Source organism: Tyto alba, unplaced genomic scaffold (genome assembly GCF_018691265.1).
Source record: "Tyto alba isolate M040663 unplaced genomic scaffold, T.alba_DEE_v4.0 Super-Scaffold_11, whole genome shotgun sequence".
Classification (NCBI taxonomy): domain Eukaryota; kingdom Metazoa; phylum Chordata; class Aves; order Strigiformes; family Tytonidae; genus Tyto; species Tyto alba.
In genome coordinates, this window is record NW_024881273.1 from 12,362,373 (window position 1) to 12,379,874 (window position 17,502).

Sequence of the window (17,502 nt, forward strand, 5' to 3'; positions counted from 1 at the left end):
GAGACTCCAGCAAGCTGCAGTCCTGCCCTGATCCTGTGAACACACCTGAGCTGGGTCCTGCCCATGACTGCACCCTTGCCTTTGTCTTTGGTTCTCATTTGTTATGTGCCCTGTGGATAATTCACCTTGTTGTTTGCCTTCTGGCAGAAATGAGTTGACCTTTGGTGTCTCTGCGGAAAGGCAGACATCTGACAGCTCTCATCATCCAAATAAACATTGTAAAGGGCAGTGAATGAGGAAATGCCTGTTACTTTGCTCCTGAACAGTTATGATTTTATTGTTTCTGTCTCCCAGGCAAGGGCTGGTGATGATGGGGACTCAAGGGAGAGTCAACATTGCTCAGTGCTGCAGGAGATGTCCCTGGAAACCTTGAAATGTCTGCAACACCCTGGAGAGGAGCCAGCAGGGCACGAGGACAGGCTTTTTCCTTCTGAGAGCTGAGCTGTTCTCACACCACCTATCCACTGGCCACCAGTGGAACTCCCCAAAAATGTAAGGGGGACCCCAGGAGCTGTCCTGACATGTCCCAGCAGTGTTCCCAAATCACCCTGTGTGCTGGAAAGGGAGGGTGAAATGTCTGCCAGGCACAGACACAGGGTGCAGGTGGACCAGGGAGGAACCTTGTGCAGGAGGGCAAGGGGATGCTGCCATCCCCCACCCCACAGGGCCTCCCAGTCCTGGACAGAGCCTGAGTCCTGCCTGCAGGGCCAGCTTCCCCCCATAGCCCCATTACCACAGCCTCTCTGGCTGGCATAGAATAGAATAGAATAGAATAGAATAGAATAGAATAGAATAGAATAGAATAGAATAGAATAGAATAGAATAGAATAGAATAGAATAGAATAGAATAGAATAGAATAGAATAGAATAGAATAGAATAGAATAGAATAGAATATTTTCAGTTGGAAAGGACCTACAATGATCATCTAGTCCAATTGCCCGGACACTTCAGCACTGACCAAAAGTTAAAGCCTGTTATTAAGGGCATCATCAAGATGCCTCTTAAATGCTTACAGACTGGGGACATCAACCACCTCTCTAGGATTCCTGTTCCAGTGTTTGACCACCCTCAGTGGCCACGGGCGATGCAGGCTCTTGTCCTGGGATGGGGCAGGACACATCTGCCCCACATGTGGTATCTGCTGCAGGCTGTAGCCAGCCCTGTGATGATCCTGTTGCTTTCAGACACCCCTTCTCTCTCCACTGACCCACTGCTCCCATAATCTCCAGCCACCCACATCACTGTGGTCCCCACACACACACAGCACTGAGACCCAGCTGCACATGTCCATGTCCTCCCTCCTAGGCTATCTCCAACCAGCAGTGAGGGGAAAGGAAAGCCAGACAGCACACAGCTACAGGGAGGATTTTTTAAAGACTGGGCTGGCTCCAGCTCACCAGGCCAGGACACAGATACCCCACATTACAACTTCACAGCTCCTGGACATGTGGGGGCAATTCCTGGGTCTGTAATTCCTCGCACAAATGTGGCAGCAGGTCTAAGTGGCTTTGTCAGCCTCTGGAGCCAGTGCTGCTAGAGACTCTCATAACTAGAGGAGTTTTTCTGGCAGCATATGACTATGAGCAGGCAGGAGATGAGGATGAGCATGATGGCCAGTAAAACTGTGGCTGCTATCCAGTTGCTTCTCTGGAATCCTATGACTCTCTGGGGATTCTCCGAGGGAATCATGTTGGTGAGATTGAGCATATAGCCCAGAGTCCAGCCCACGTCTACGTTATTAACCTGTGCAGACAGAGAAGGAAGAGGGATGTGAAAGGCTGCAAAGTACCATGCAAGCCAGAGAACTAGAGAAGACCTTTGTTGTTGCACTCCCAGGTCCTGCTCCACAGGCACTGTATCTGTGCACACCTTGGGCTGCAGATACCCCATTAGTGAGACAAACTCAGGGAGAGCATAAATGGCCCAGGCCTGATGTCCTGGCAGGTGCCTGTGAGTAACTCAGCAGCTCTCCTGGGCACAGGCGATGGACTGTGCTGCTCTGTTATTCCCTGCTCCCCAACCAGTCAGGGCAGGGGCAGCAACAGGGTGGGCACGAGCCATTTCATAACACAAAGTGTGGAAGCTGGAGACTGCCAGGCACTTTCTTACCTGCCTGACAAAGTGGATGTTAAGCCATGTTGTGTGGTTGAATCTGTAGCCTTGCAGGAGAAGCGTGAGGGCATAGGAGCTGGCTGCACAGGCATCCCGGAGGTGGGTCCTGTTCATGGCAGGGAACTCCTTCTGCATCTGTGGAGATGGAAGAGTGGAGGGGGACTGCCAGGACAGAGCCGTGCTCAGTGCACCTACACTGCAGGGAGGAGCCCCACGGTGCGTCTGGGAGCAACGACCCCGGAGTGTCTGCGCTTGGGGAGCAGGGAGGACCCGGGAGGCTGCAGGCCACTCTCCCAACTCTCTCCCTGTGCTTTGTGCTCCTCCCAGATCCCTCCAGTTGACATCTGCACAGCAGCGGGTGGGCTGCAGGTGAGCCCTCAGGCCGCCCAGCACCCAGGCGAAATGTGGGCTGGTGCTGGCATCTCCTAGGCAGGTTCTCACCTTCTCCCACTTGCTGGTGCAGAATTGCCTGATGGTGTCGTTGACCACGCTCAGGGTCTGCCCTCCAGTCAGGTTCAGAAAGTGAAGGTCGTGATAAAGCCCTGAAAAGGCCTGTGGGTGTTGAAGAGCAAAGGCAGCAGGTCAATGATGCACCCAGGACACTGCCACCCTCCTGCCCCTCCCTCAAGTGCTCTGCAGGGTTCCTAAGGCCACATCTCAGCAGCACAGGATGATGCTTGTCGACCTGCTGGGAGGGAGCCCAGGGACTGCTTGCCACACCAAGAGATTGCTGCTGTGACAACAGAGGTCTGAGTCTGCCTGGCACGCTGGTGAGCACCCTGCATGTCTCCATGCATCAGGCACATCCCAGCTTTCAGGGCTAGCACTATTCAGACTTCTCTCCTACAGCAGTGTTCCTGGGGTCATGGCCAGCCTCTGGTGATCCAAACCCCCCCAACCACTCCACCCCCAGCCATAGAGAGGGAGACTCCTTACAAAGAACTGTCCCCGCACGGGCGGCTGATAAACCCCGTTGAACCCACACGTCTTGTTGGCCTCACAGCTGAAGTTGAAGAGCTTCTGGACGGCGGTGCTGCACGCTGCTGGGTTGCCTGTCCCTGTCACCGTGAGGACCTGTGCAGGGCTGGGTGTGCTGGGTGCACGGACACAGGGACTGCTGTAGAGGTCTGCTGTGGTGACATTCTCCTGGTACCCCGTGGGGTAGCAAGGGTGTGATATCCGCTGGGCAGTTGGGCTGTGCTGGAGAGAGTGGGAGCCGTTAGTGGGGCTTGGTGCAGGATGCCAGTGACCCCACAGCCCACCCTGTGTTTAGACATTCCCCCAAAGCAGGATCTAGGCCCCAGGGGGATTTGAGTAGAAGCAGGATCCATCCTTTGCACGACTAACCTGCCCACGGCTTTTGCCGGTCCTGCTGTTGGCCCCAGCACTGAGCTGTGCTGGGGTGGTGATGCCACTACCAGCCTGTGCCCCCCCGCGGGGCTGGCACCCCGCTGCTGAGGGCAGGGCATGCCCTCTGCCTGCCCGGAGAGCTTGCTGCTCTTGGCATTTGCTCGGTCCCCACGGCATCTTGCAGGCCCCAGCCCAGAAGGGACCAAAGATGCATCGCCCCTGCATGCTCCTCGAGCATCTCTCTCTCCTGCAGCACTGGGCTGTGCGCTCTGTCCAGGGGGAGAGGGGAGGACACTGTTTTGTGGTGGGGTGGTGAGCAGGAGCTGTGTTGGGAATCCTCTCTCTGGGCAGAAATTGAGGAAGGGCAAGTGAATGGGGAAGGATGGGGCTGGGCTTGGGAAATGATGAAAAATGCCATTACATGTCAACATTTGGGGAGAAGGGAGCCCTGGGAGAGAACCACCACCACTTTCCTCCCAAATGAGAGAAATCTTTGGTTCAGTAGATGAAATCTAAGCCTCTCCCAGGTTTTCAAATTCATGAAAATTCCCAACTGCCTAGCACTTTTCCCACAGGCACACCCAACATTTCCGGAAGACATTTCTCACGGCAATGGGAAATGTTTGATTAGATCCTGGTGGCCAGTGGCTGTGGTACCTGGTGGAGAGCTGCCAGCAGCATCTTCAAGGCCTGTGTCTGCCCATAGCAGAGGTAGCTGTGGGTGTAGAGCCAGTAGTTGCTGCCGTACAGCCTGTAGAAGACGGATGTGCTCTTGTCCTCAATGGAGACTCCAGGCTGGAAGGTTATTTGTGTCGAGGCACCTCCAAGGTCCAGAGCTCCAATAACCTCAGTGTCGGGTGGATGTTCCCATTTCTCTGCAAAGGAATACTGGCCCGGTATAACAGCAAGTGTTAGTCTGAACCGGAGGGAGTCACAGTCCCTGTCCCTTCCCTCAACGTTTTGTGGGCTCAGAAACTGCTGAGGGACCTTCCACATCTTATCTCCCTGTTTAACCCCTTCCTGCCTATGTCCTCCCCAGCCACATACACCTCCATGTAGCACTGAGGTCTGTCCCCTTGGATGCTGCGCATCAGCTGGGGTGCACAGATTTTGAGGAGCGAAATAGTAACACTGTCACCCGGGGTTTGGTTTTGTGATACCAAAATCAACCCATACGAAAGTGGAGAGTGCAGGGCCAGGCTGAGCTGGTCACAAAGACCCTTGATGCTGTTAATCGCATCAGCGGAGTTGAAGCTGCAGTTCACAACCACAGACTACATTTCTTTGGGTGACTAGTGCCCTAAAGGTACATTTTTCTCTTCTCTGGGAATATAGAAACCTAGCTGTAGCTCAGACAGGCACATAGACCCTGCTCACCCCTCTTCTTCCCTCCCCCCGAGCTCGCACCTTGACTAGTGTCTCCAGCAGGTAGTTGATGGTGATCCAGCCGAAGGAGCCTTCCTCGTTCCCCGTGAGGATCTGAGCCCCGCGGAAGTCCACGGGGTACTCGCCAATGGCCTTGGCGACCTCGGCAAAGACCCGCTCAGCCTTGCTGCTGTTCTGCTCCCTGCCCAGCGAAGGAGATAAATACTGTGCAGTGGAGGAGGCGATGGCTGGGGAGCTTTCAGAGCAGCGCTAACAGCACGAGGCTGCTGCCTTCTGCAAAGCATCGGGGCCGCTCGGTGACAGGGCAAAGCTGCCAAATCCCTCGGCCGGTGCCCCGGGAGTGTCCCTGACAGTGCTGCCCGCGGGCTCTGCCTGAGCAGGCGGGAAGGTCAGTGCAAGTCTGGCAAAGGAGGCTCACCCACCTCTGGGGCTGCTGCCAGGCTGGCGCCGGGGGTGGGCAGGGGGCTCCCCCGTGGGCACGGCGAGCGGCTCTCTGGGACACCCCAGTGGACTGCAGGCACGGATGCTCTGCCCATCACCGTGGCCGGCGTGGGCAGCAGCTGCCCCATAGCCCCAGCCCCCCGTCCCAGCCCCCTGCGCCGGCTGCGATGCAGAAGCGCGTGGTGGGGAAGGGGTTGGGGGTGGTCGGCTGCGGGCGGTGCCGGTACCTCAGCAGCCGCATGCCCGCTGTGGCCCCCAGGTAGGTGGGGGTCTCCCGCTGCTGCTCTGCCGGGATGATCTTCATGGCCTTGTCCAGGCAGGGCTTCAGGCTGGCTCCAGCCCCAGCGGGGTCGTCTGCCTAGCTGGAGATGCCGGGTCCTGCAAGAGGGCACCCCGTGATGGAGCGAGCTCAGTGCTACCCGGGAGGGACAGGACAGCAGGGGACACGTCCAGTTGTTCCTCAGGCCCAGGGAGCTCTCTGGACCTCCATGGCAATACCCAGATGTCCCAGGCACAGCCCAAAACTCTGCCATGTTTGGTGCCATACAGATACCAAAATGAAAACTGCTGACCCAAAGAGCAGTTAGGAACCACATACAAAAAACCGTCAGAAACACAGTCATGTTTTGGTCCTTCTGCAGAGCTTTTAAGAGGCCCAGTGGGAACCTGAAGCCACACGTTATGTAAGAAGCTGTGAAGAGATGTTGTGGGAAGAAGAGCCAAGGAAGCGGTTGCATGGGAGAAGGAACAAACTCTGCGCATCCAGCATCCTAAGCTGTGAGATGATGCACAACCACCCACTTCCAGACTGGACTGGCTCCAGGAACTGTGATAACTGGGGGGCAAATTCCTTACCCACCTTTGGATCCCTCAATTACTGTAGGGCTCCCTAAAGTGCAAACTGTCCCTCCCTAACACCTTACTATGGTTCTTCCACCAGGCCGTCTCCCTTTGTCTCAGTGCAGGCTGAAAGACTGAAATCACTGACGATGCTTTGAGAGTGTGGGACAGTGATCCAGCAGGATGGGAGAGAGGGACGGGCAGGTCCCGGCACACTCACCAGACACAGTGCAGGCTTCCACCTGGGAGACGATGCCGGTGCCGTTCTCCTTGTCCGCGGGCCACCGGTAGATGTAGAGAGCTGTGTGTGTGGAGCCAGCGTCAAACACCAGACCGTACTGGGGGAGGCAGAGGGGACACAGGGTCACAGCATGCTCAGGGCTGCACTAAGTGCCACGGGGATTTCTGAGAGTTTCTGGCTCTAACTTCCTGTGCGTGAACGTGAGCAGCGCAGGTTTGCATGTCCAACCTCCCTTTAGCAGTCCCGCTCATCCTCTAACCCCCCTGATTTAGCCATTCAAGGGAGTTACAGCTCAGCTCAGAAAGGGAAGACATGCAGGTCAGCAGAGTGATTTGGAGAACATGGAGGCACCCAGGCATGGCCCAAAGGGCTAGGGCTGCCAAAGCTGCTCCCAGACCTTCAGGAGTGGCACATCTCACAAACCCTGACTAGTTTTTGACAGTCTGCAAAAGCCAGGAGAAAGCAACAGGAGAGAGATGTAAACTCACCGCATGCTCTGGAAGTCTGAAAACAGAGAAAAGAAAGTGTCTGGAGTAGAAAATGGAGCAGCCCCAGGAGGAAGACTGCTCTTCTCTCTCCCTTCCTTAAGAGGGAGCTAGGACTGTCGTTTAAGGTGGGGCGGAGGGGGAAGGGAAGGTGTTTGATCTTCCCAGTGCTATCTTGATTAGGTGAAGCCCAGAAAAGCTTGGCTGGTTATGGGAAGACTTGCAAGCAGAGAGGAAGGCAGGGCTGATGGAAGGACGAGAGGTGGGAGGAGGCTGGTGGTCATGCCCAGGCTCCCCCAGGTCCCGTCGGTCACCTACGTTGTTCCTCGCAGGAAGGGCAGCATCCTTCACCAGGGTCAGGACCAGGAGGAAGACGGACACTCCCAGCACTCCCAGCACAGCTGCCAAGCTGCAGCCCAGGGCCTTGAGCAGACGCGTCTGCATCCCCGCGCCACGCTGTGGGGAGGGATGGTCTTTGTAAGGGCAGCTCCAACCCGCCTGCCCCCTGCCCCGTCTCCCCAGCTCCTCCCGGGGTCCCTTCCTCCCAGCAGCTCAGGATCCCCTCAGCGACCCCCTGCGACATGGAGCAGCCGGGTGTGGAGACCATGAACCTGTCCCTTGGCTGGCAGCAGAGCAACGCTTGTCGCAGAGCGGGGCTGAACCCGGGTGCTCCCCACCAGCGGCTCCTGTCCCAGCGCAGGGGTGAAGCCTCCCTCCTGCCCTGCCCTGCCCTCAGGGAGGGGGTGGCTGTGGTCCCAAGCCATCCTCCACCGTACCTGTGCTGGGAGCACCACTCCTTCCGTGGGTGTAAGCGCACCGAGCCTGCTGCTCCTTCTGCCCACCCTGCCAGCCCTGCCTGCGCCCAGCCCAGCTGAGCAATGCAAAGCGAAAGTGAGGCCTGTTGCTGCTCTCGGATGTCCGGGTTGCTTCCCCGGCCGGCCCGGGGCGGGAGCTTGGCACAGCACGGGAGTGGGGACACAGCGGCAGCCGCTGCCCGCACCGCCCCGGGGGGACGGGGCCCTGGCCGTGGGGACGGGTCCCCACCTGCCAGGTCCCTCCTGCCTCTGCCTGCAGTGGGACAGTGTGGGGCATGGCAGAGCCGGGGGACAGCAGGCTTGGCCCCTGCGGTGTGTTTAGGCGGCAAGCCCGGGGCAGGGGTGTCTGTGGGGGTCCCAGACCTCAGCCGCTGCCCTCGCCGCCGGGCCTGCCTGCTTGCAGGCTCCCTGAGGGGCAGAGCTGCGGACTGGGCTTGTCACGGGGAGCTGCCCCCCTGCCGAACCCACACCAGGCAGTGCAGGCACCCACACCACCCTCCGTGGGCGGAGGTCCCCCAGGCAGACCCGCTCCTCCAGCAGCGAAGTGGTTAACGCCAGATGCTATTTCCAGCCCGGCTCTCCTGGCCAGGTTGCTGGTCCGGGGCCAAGGGGAGGGCCGGACCGGGGACTCGGGGTAGCCTTTGTCCCCGGAGCGGGGCTCCGCACTCCAGGTGCGCGCTGACACCCGGGCAAAGGCGGCGGTGCCAGGAGCAGCAGCCGGAGCTGCCGGGGTGAGCTGCGGGCAGGGGACCGGGGGGGGGGGTGCCCCTCGAGGGGAGCTGTGCTCGCAGGGGCGGTGGTGGGCTCAGCCCCAGGTGTGCCCTGGCCGGCGGCAGAGCGGGGTGCCGGGGACCAGCGCGCCCCGTGGGCTGGCGGGGCAGGAGGCAGAGGGCTGGTGCGGCCGCCCGCGGCACGAGGTGCCCACGGAGCGGGGGGCGGAAAGGCGGAGGGGACCGCTCTGCCTGGCAAAGATGCTCCCCGCGTGCATGCTCACCCTCTTCCTTGTCATTTTAAGAGCCCTTTTGACTTTCAAAACCCAAATGTGGGCGGTGGGTGAGCCAGCTTCCCATTTTCCTGAGAAATGGACAGTTTAGAACCAGCAGTGCCTCTCAGCCTTTCCTCCTGGGTGTTGAGGCCCCCCTCTGCCCTTCCCTGAGAGGGATGCTGCAAGGTGAGGGATGTCCTGCCAGTCTTTGCAGAGCACTTGAGTGTGTCCAGTTGTTCACAAACAAGTGCAACAACAGCCCAAGCACTGTGCACAGCTGTGAACTTTCCAAACCTTGAAATGGCCAGGCGTTGCTCCTTCTGGCACTGTGCAGCAATGTGCCTTTTTAGCTCTGGAGGCATCACCACCACCTTCCCATCCCTGCTGCTCAGCTGAACCTGCCACGTACGGCAGCAGGTACCAGTGCTGGCCAGCCCCGAGGTGTTACTGCAAGGCTGGGCAGATCGATCAGCTTCTCACACACTTCGCCTTGTTTTCCACCTGCCAGGCTTCCTCCCCATGCCCTGCTCTCCTCCCCAGGCATCACTGGCTCTGTGCTGCCTTCGGATGTTGCCTCCTGCCCAGTCAAAATAGAAATTAGTCCTTACCAGAGCAGGCGGAACCCATTTCTCACCCACTCCCGCATGCAGGATGATGCAGTTTATCACCATTTCATATTGTTCCATTGCATGGTAACTGGGAAAGAATTTTACAGGATATGGGCTGGGCTGTGTTACCTGAAGCAGGGTTATCACATCCCAGTGCCACAGTTACATCTGGACAAGCTCTAGCAGGGCTGGTAGGACTGGAGATGTGACAATAATGGGGTTCATCAGCTGCTTCCATGTGATTTCTTCTGGCCACAGCCACTGTACAAGGGAGGGGTCCTGGCAGCCGGATAAGGTCTGATAAGGGTTTCCTGTAGTCGTGTCCCATGACGCAGGCCAGAAGAGAACAGCTACTATCCATCATCATACATCTCATGTCACGCGGGAGATTGGTCATCCGTGTTTATCACAGGAGATGTGAGCTCCAAACAGGAACCAGCATCTCCTTTGACCTTGTCAAAAGTCTTTCATCTCCCGTTCAAGCCGCTGACCTGGCCTGGCAAAAGGGCAACATAATTTCGATGTGTTTATACACTCGCAGGAGAATTGAGTAGCCAAGTGACAGCACTCAGGTACCACCCCAAAGCACTGGTTGGGTTGAGCCATTTCTCTAGGCTGTGTCCAGCGCTCTGGGGGCATCTACCGCTCAGCTGGCATCTGGCTTGCAGCCTGACTCCCTGCAGGCATGCTGGCATGGAGCAGGGCGGTGCGGGAAGGGGAGGGAGAGCTGCGTGTTTAGAAAAGCACATCTGGACCAGCTGTGGGGTGCTGAGCACACAGACATGTTAGCTGCTGCGTGCTGAGGCTGTTGCAGAGGACCAGACCCTTTGGCTTTGCTTCTTGGCTGCAATTGCTTACTGATGCCTCACGGCTGATTCTGCCAGGAGCTGAGCTCCAGCCAGACAAGTGGTGGGATGCGGGACCCGCTCTGGTCCCCAAGGGCTCCTCCACACCCCTCTGGCCTTGCCTGCCTGTGCAATGCTATCACTGCTGGCGTGCCAGTTTGGCTACGGGGCTGTGTGTGCCCAGATCAGCAGGAGCTTTCTGCCTCTTGCCCTTCTGCCTGCCCTTGGGGCTGAAGGAGAGGCTCAGGGGTCACATGCAGGCAAAGACACTGTCCCTGAATGTCTGCTTACCTGTTGTGGCATCACCAAGAGCCAAGGAGAGCTGTACCAGGCAGGATGCACATGGCTGGAGATGCTGTTCCCCTGCCTGGAGGAGAGACAGACCTTCTCAGGGACAGTCTGGGACTGTTCAGCAACAGATGTGGCCTGATGGTCCCAAGTCTTGTGGGATGGGTTTTGTAAGGGTGAAGGGTATGATGGCAACATGCAGGTGCTAGAGGGATGTGGCTCCGCACCCCAGAGGGGTTGGTCACACTGGGAACCTGCCAGGGCATGGTCCTGCTCCCAGTTTGGTACTCCTGTTAGCTACTGTCGGGCTTCCCCCAGTGATGCTGCTGGGCAGCAAGGTGCTGACCTGCCACCCAGCTGGTAGTTTCAGCAGGTCAGAGGGATGGATTCCAGGCTGCATGCAGAGAGGGGCCTGAAGGGCTGCGGTTGAGAAGGCAAGGCTGAAAAAGCCATGCTGAAAATCACCCAGGGAGGAAGTGCTCAGAAGGAGAGGGTGTCCCAGCCCCACAACATCCAAGAGTGTCCCATAAAAGCAGCCATGCACTGCAGAATGGCTTCAAGCCCTTGTTAGGAAAGGGGAAAGTCCCATCTTGACAGGCCCCATATCCATCCATAAGATTGCATTTCAAAAATTGTCTTACAAATGCAGAGGTGTGATCTGGGGGTTTGGGCTCTTCTTGCAGGTCAGAGGAGGAATGGACTACAAAGCCAAGACCGTTGCAGGTCTCCTGGCAGCCACCTGTGTCTTCAGCATAATTGCCCTCATTCTGAGCGTCGTGAATGTGAAGGACGTGTTTCTGCCTCCCAGCACCAAGGTAAGGTCCTTGGGAGGAGCGCAGCTACATCACTTGGGTGCTGGCTGCACCCTTGGTATAGGATTTTCCCCAGGCTTCAGGCAGGCTGTGCTGTTTGTCACCAAGATGGGAAACAAACTTTTGCGTGGGCTGGCATGGTGGGTCTGGTAGAGTTTGGTCACCCACAGCGCATGCAGCCTTTTCACCGCAGAGCATTGCCAGCTCAAAGGGCTTGTAATGGAGCCTTGTCCCTGGCACAGCCGGTGACTGCAATGCCGCAGGGCTTTCCCTGTTATGGTGACACTCTTCATTTGGCCACTCAAGGTTCCCCTGCCCACCAGGAGCTCTGCTGGCTCTCCTGAAGCTCCCCTTGCTCTGCAGCAGGTGAAGCTGCTCTTCACCCACTGACACCCTGTGTCCCCTCTGCCTCCCCCAGTACGGTCTGGTGTTTGACGCTGGCTCCACACACACAGCTCTCTACATCTACCGGTGGCCCGCGGACAAGGAGAACGGCACCGGCATCGTCTCCCAGGTGGAAGCCTGCACTGTGTCCGGTGAGTGTGCCGGGACCTGCCCGTCCCTCTCTCCCCCTCCCCTGCTCAGCCATGGGACGCTGGGGCTGGCCGGCCCCAGGGCTTGCCAGGGGGGCTGTCCCGCAGCGCCAAGGCACGTGGGCTGCTTCATGCCAGGCGTGGTAAATAGTAAATGCCCCAAAGGGCATTTATTTATTGGGCATTTATAAATATGTGAAGGGATACTTATTCCCGTTGCAAAGGTGCTGTCAGGCTTTGGCACAAGGACTGGTCTCTCTGGGGGAATAGTGAAGGATGTAGGCTCAGCTAAATGGTACGTGGATCTGGGCTGGGACTGACAAAGGCCACCAGGCCAGGGCAGAGGTGCCTGGGCAGGGGCTGAGAGGGCTCAGAGCTCACCTGAACCTCAAATCCAGGCTCTGCGGTGGTGGCATGGCAGTTAGTGGGTAACTGCAAAGGTCTGGCAGAGGAAAAGTATAAGGGAGAGAGTGTAGGGGCTAATGGTAATAATGGTATGCAAAGCTTGGGGGAAGGTAAATAATGATTTTCCACCCCAGAGCCTGTCTCTACCCACCGCAGAATCATGCTGGGTACTCAGATCCAGTGCCAGCCTCTAAAAATAGGACCTCAGTCGGTGCAAAGGGCACCTTTGCATGTGAGTATTGGCTTTGCATGCTCTCCCAGCAGGACAAAGGAGAGCCTGCCCCTTCCCCAGGGAAATAAGGAACTGCTCTGTTTGTTGACCAAGTCCTGCAGGACCGGCTGGTCGCCTTCGGGTAGTTCAGCCTCCCTGGGATTAGACATGTGCTCAGCATCACAAGACTCACACCGTAGCCCTCCCCCTCTGTCCAGAGCAGGAGCTTGCTGTCGGCTCCCTCAGCGTGCCATGGCCGTGCTGCCTCCAGGCAGGCTGGCTCTGAGCACTGCCCTTCCAGGGACACCCTTGGCAAGGTCAATGCTAGCCCGAGTACATGGGAAAAAAACCCTGGGGGCTTTATGTGGGGACATGTCCCCTGCTGTCCTGTCCCTCCCGGGTAGCACTGAGCTCGCTCCATCACGGGGTGCCCTCTTGCAGGACCCGGCATCTCCAGCTACGCAGACGACCCCGCTGGGGCTGGAGCCAGCCTGAAGCCCTGCCTGGACAAGGCCATGAAGATCATCCCGGCAGAGCAGCAGCGGGAGACCCCCACCTACCTGGGGGCCACAGCGGGCATGCGGCTGCTGAGGTACCGGCACCGCCCGCAGCCGACCACCCCCAACCCCTTCCCCACCACGCGCTTCTGCATCGCAGCCGGCGCAGGGGGCTGGGATGGGGGGCTGGGGCTATGGGGCAGCTGCTGCCCGCGCCGGCCACGGTGATGGGCAGAGCATCCGTGCCTGCAGTCCACTGGGGTGTCCCAGAGAGCCGCTCGCCGTGCCCACGGGGGAGCCCCCTGCCCACCCCCGGCGCCAGCCTGGCAGCAGCCCCAGAGGTGGGTGAGCCTCCTTTGCCAGACTTGCACTGACCTTCCCGCCTGCTCAGGCAGAGCCCGTGGGCAGCACTGTCAGGGACACTCCCGGGGCACCGGCCGAGGGATTTGGCAGCTTTGCCCTGTCACTGAGCGGCCCCGATGCTTTGCAGAAGGCAGCAGCCTCGTGCTGTTAGCGCTGCTCTGAAAGCTCCCCAGCCATCGCCTCCTCCACTGCACAGTATTTATCTCCTTCGCTGGGCAGGGAGCAGAACAGCAGCAAGGCTGAGCGGGTCTTTGCCGAGGTCGCCAAGGCCATTGGCGAGTACCCCGTGGACTTCCGCGGGGCTCAGATCCTCACGGGGAACGAGGAAGGCTCCTTCGGCTGGATCACCATCAACTACCTGCTGGAGACACTAGTCAAGGTGCGAGCTCGGGGGGAGGGAAGAAGAGGGGTGAGCAGGGTCTATGTGCCTGTCTGAGCTACAGCTAGGTTTCTATATTCCCAGAGAAGAGAAAAATGTACCTTTAGGGCACTAGTCACCCAAAGAAATGTAGTCTGTGGTTGTGAACTGCAGCTTCAACTCCGCTGATGCGATTAACAGCATCAAGGGTCTTTGTGACCAGCTCAGCCTGGCCCTGCACTCTCCACTTTCGTATGGGTTGATTTTGGTATCACAAAACCAAACCCCGGGTGACAGTGTTACTATTTCGCTCCTCAAAATCCGTGCACCCCAGCTGATGCGCAGCATCCAAGGGGACAGACCTCAGTGCTACATGGAGGTGTATGTGGCTGGGGAGGACATAGGCAGGAAGGGGTTAAACAGGGAGATAAGATGTGGAAGGTCCCTCAGCAGTTTCTGAGCCCACAAAACTTTGAGGGAAGGGACAGGGACTGTGACTCCCTCCAGTTCAGACTAACACTTGCTGTTATACCGGGCCAGTATTCCTTTGCAGAGAAATGGGAACATCCACCCGACACTGAGGTTATTGGAGCTCTGGACCTTGGAGGTGCCTCGACACAAATAACCTTCCAGCCTGGAGTCTCCATTGAGGACAAGAGCACATCCGTCTTCTACAGGCTGTACGGCAGCAACTACTGGCTCTACACCCACAGCTACCTCTGCTATGGGCAGACACAGGCCTTGAAGATGCTGCTGGCAGCTCTCCACCAGGTACCACAGCCACTGGCCACCAGGATCTAATCAAACATTTCCCATTGCCGTGAGAAATGTCTTCCGGAAATGTTGGGCGTGCCTGTGGGAAAAGTGCTAGGCAGTTGGGAATTTTCATGCGTTCGAAAACCTGGGAGAGGCTTAGATTTCATCTACTGAACCAAAGATTTCTCTCATTTGGGAGGAAAGTGGTGGTGGTTCTCTCCTAGGGCTCCCTTCTCCCCAAATGTTGACATGTAATGGCATTTTTCATCATTTCCCAAGCCCAGCCGCATCCTTCCCCATTCACTTGCCCTTCCTCAATTTCTGCCCAGAGAGAGGATTCCCAACTCAGCTCCTGCTCACCACCCCACCACAAAACAGTGTCCTCCCCTCTCCCCCTGGACAGAGCGCACAGCCCAGTGCTGCAGGAGAGAGAGATGCTCGAGGAGCATGCAGGGGCGATGCATCTTTGGTCCCCTCGGCTGGGGCCTGCAAGATGCCGTGGGGACAGAGCAAATGCCAAGAGCAGCAAGCTCTCCGGGCAGGCAGAGGGCATGCCCTGCCCTCAGCAGCGGGGTGCCAGCCCCGCGGGGGGGCACAGGCTGGTAGTGGCATCACCACCCCAGCACAGCTCAGTGCTGGGGCCAACAGCAGGACCGGCAAAAGCCGTGGGCAGGTTAGTCGTGCAAAGGATGGATCCTGCTTCTACTCAAATCCCCCTGGGGCCTAGATCCTGCTTTGGGGGAATGTCTAAACACAGGGTGGGCTGTGGGGTCACTGGCATCCTGCACCAAGCCCCACTAACGGCTCCCACTCTCTCCAGCACAGCCCAACTGCCCAGCGGATATCACACCCTTGCTACCCCACGGGGTACCAGGAGAATGTCACCACAGCAGACCTCTACAGCAGTCCCTGTGTCCGTGCACCCAGCACACCCAGCCCTGCACAGGTCCTCACGGTGACAGGGACAGGCAACCCAGCAGCGTGCAGCACCGCCGTCCAGAAGCTCTTCAACTTCAGCTGTGAGGCCAACAAGACGTGTGGGTTCAACGGGGTTTATCAGCCGCCCGTGCGGGGACAGTTCTTTGTAAGGAGTCTCCTTCTCTTTGGATGTGGTAGGGGAGGATGAAGGGTGGGAGAGTCTCCTCTGCCACTGGTTGTGGAGAGGTGTGGGGAGAGAGGGGACCCCAGAGCTGGTCCCATCTGCAAACCTCTTCTCCTATGCTGGGAGGTGGCTTCTGCCTCCTGCGATGTCCCAGCGCTCCCTGAGGGAAATGGGAAGGTCTTGTCCCAAGGAGCAAGTCTGAGCTAGCTCAGATTGCAAGCAGCAGCCTCAGGGTTTTTCAACCAGCTCTAAGTCTTTTTGGTACACCATCAAGGGGGTGCTGGATGGAGAACCCTGGGAATTGCATGGGACTCTGATCCCAGACGAGAGGGGACCCTGGGTCTTTTTTTGGGGTGAGGAAGGAGATGTAGTTTTTACCATCTTCCCCTATCTCCAGGCCTTTGCTGGGTTCTACTACACTTTCCACTTCTTGAACCTGACCAGCCAGCAGTCTCTAAATGATGTCAACTCCACAGTCCAGACCTTCTGCAGTAAGAGCTGGGCAGAGGTGAGAGGCCTATGAAGGTCAGCAAGCAGCCCTGTGCCTGTCCTGTCCCAAATGTCTGCCCAGGAAGGACATGTCCTGCTGTTCCCTGGGCTAGGGAGGGTTTCTGAGCATCTGTTTCATTCCCCATTGCATCCACAGCTGGTGGAGACCTTCCCACAGCAGAAGAGGTACCTACACACATACTGCTCTGTGGCGATTTATATCTTGACGCTGCTACTCGATGGCTACAAGTTCAACGAGCACACGTGGAGCAGCATCCACTTCAGCCGGCAGGTAAACCCCCTGCGGGGCAGCGGGAGCGGGCAGGCAGCTGCGGCCACATCCTTGCCCTGGCCTCAAGACACATTCTGGAGCAGCATCCCTGGAGCCCTCTGTGCCAGAAATGTGTCCCCATCTCATGGCTGCTACCCAGTGATCCCAGCACAGCTTCACTCTTTCTTAGCTGCCCCCAAACCTCTGACACCAGATGTTTCTCACTGTTACGTGAACATAAGCTAATTTTAAGAGGGTCAGATTTGTCCACTTTGGTCTCTGATGTGAGGCAGAATTGACTTGAGCATCAGAGAGATGATGGTGGTCCTGTGACCCATTTGAACCAGAATATGACCAAATTTGAAGGATCATGGGGGAGGAGGAAAGCTCGGATCCTAAATCATGTGCAGGACACAGTGACACATGTGGGCCAGAGCAGTCATCCATGTTCAGCTGCCCTTTAGCCCTTGGGAAGCGGGACAGGAAAGCTTTCTCTGCAGCTGATGCTTGCAAGAACAGGTTCACCACAGCCAAGTCCATGTGTGAAATCACATCTGGGGCAGCTCATGGGAGAGGTGCCCATCAGTCCCTTGCACCAAAGCTACTAGTGCCCGAGAGGCGCTTTTGATCTCCTCTGCTTTCTCACCTCAGGCAGCAAATGCAGACATCGGATGGACGCTGGGCTTCATGCTGAACTTCACCAACACGATCCCCACAGAGGCTCTGGAACATGCCAAGGGGCACCAGCCCAGTCTGTGGGCAGGTGCCGTCTCCTTCATTGTGCTGGCCATAGTGGCAGGCCTGGTGGCAGTTTTCCTCCAGTGTTTCTGGAAAAACAAGTAGCTCCCAGACTCCTGACTAGAGGCATCCTGCTCACTAAACCAGTCAAAAGAAGGTGGAAGGGGGATGAGAATGAGGGCATTAGACCCATCTCCATTGCTCAGGAGGTCTAATTGGGTCATCTTTGTAAAGATGTCAAAGGTGTCTTGAGTGCCTCTAAGTACCTCCAAGAGGAAAAGACTCTGGCTGACAAAAGCTGACTGAGACTTGGTGGCTAGATGAAGCCAGATAAATTCAAATCAGAAATAAAATCTGTTTTGTTTTTCAAATACAAAATCCACTAACTAGCCTAGCACAGTTTCCTTGGCACTTCCAGTCCTGCTGGGCTGCTCTCCCAACAGCCATGGGAGGCAACTGGTGATGGAGAGAAGTGGTGGCCACCTAGACTCTGAGGAGAGGGGTGACCTTATCTGTATCTTGCCCTGTGCAAGATGTGCAAGATTTTAGTAGTATGTGACAGAATATCTT

The 17,502-nt window shown here is 57.4% G+C and overlaps 2 protein-coding genes across 2 annotated transcripts; one reads left to right on the forward strand and one right to left on the reverse strand.

Moving 5' to 3' along the window:
- Positions 1-1,356: 1,356 nt before the first annotated feature.
- LOC104363868 (ectonucleoside triphosphate diphosphohydrolase 8) lies at positions 1,357-7,724 on the reverse strand. The gene is given in 10 exon segments (XM_033003051.2): positions 1,357-1,744; positions 2,111-2,248; positions 2,555-2,665; positions 3,050-3,313; positions 4,121-4,351; positions 4,871-5,030; positions 5,518-5,668; positions 6,351-6,468; positions 7,175-7,312; positions 7,633-7,724. Coding segments are annotated over 9 exon segments (1,509 nt in total). The 5' UTR covers positions 7,301-7,312; positions 7,633-7,724; the 3' UTR covers positions 1,357-1,534.
- A 3,362-nt stretch (positions 7,725-11,086) lies between these two features.
- On the forward strand, positions 11,087-17,086 carry LOC116964210 (ectonucleoside triphosphate diphosphohydrolase 8-like). The gene is made up of 9 exons (XM_042786811.1): positions 11,087-11,212; positions 11,628-11,745; positions 12,800-12,950; positions 13,438-13,597; positions 14,117-14,347; positions 15,153-15,416; positions 15,832-15,942; positions 16,081-16,215; positions 16,846-17,086. The coding sequence occupies exons 1-9, from the start codon at positions 11,093-11,095 to the stop codon at positions 17,035-17,037; spliced, it is 1,482 nt and encodes a 493-aa protein (XP_042642745.1). The 5' UTR covers positions 11,087-11,092; the 3' UTR covers positions 17,038-17,086.
- Positions 17,087-17,502: the final 416 nt, after the last annotated feature.

Coding starts and splice junctions, on each gene's coding strand:
- LOC116964210 (XM_042786811.1), top strand. CDS start 11,093: ATGGACTACAAAGCCAAGACCGTTGCAGGTCTCCTGGCAGCCACCTGT. Junction 11,213..11,627: donor TTCTGCCTCCCAGCACCAAG/GTAAGGTCCTTG, acceptor TGCCTCCCCCAG/TACGGTCTGGTGTTTGACGC. Junction 13,598..14,116: donor TGCTGGAGACACTAGTCAAG/GTGCGAGCTCGG, acceptor ATACCGGGCCAG/TATTCCTTTGCAGAGAAATG.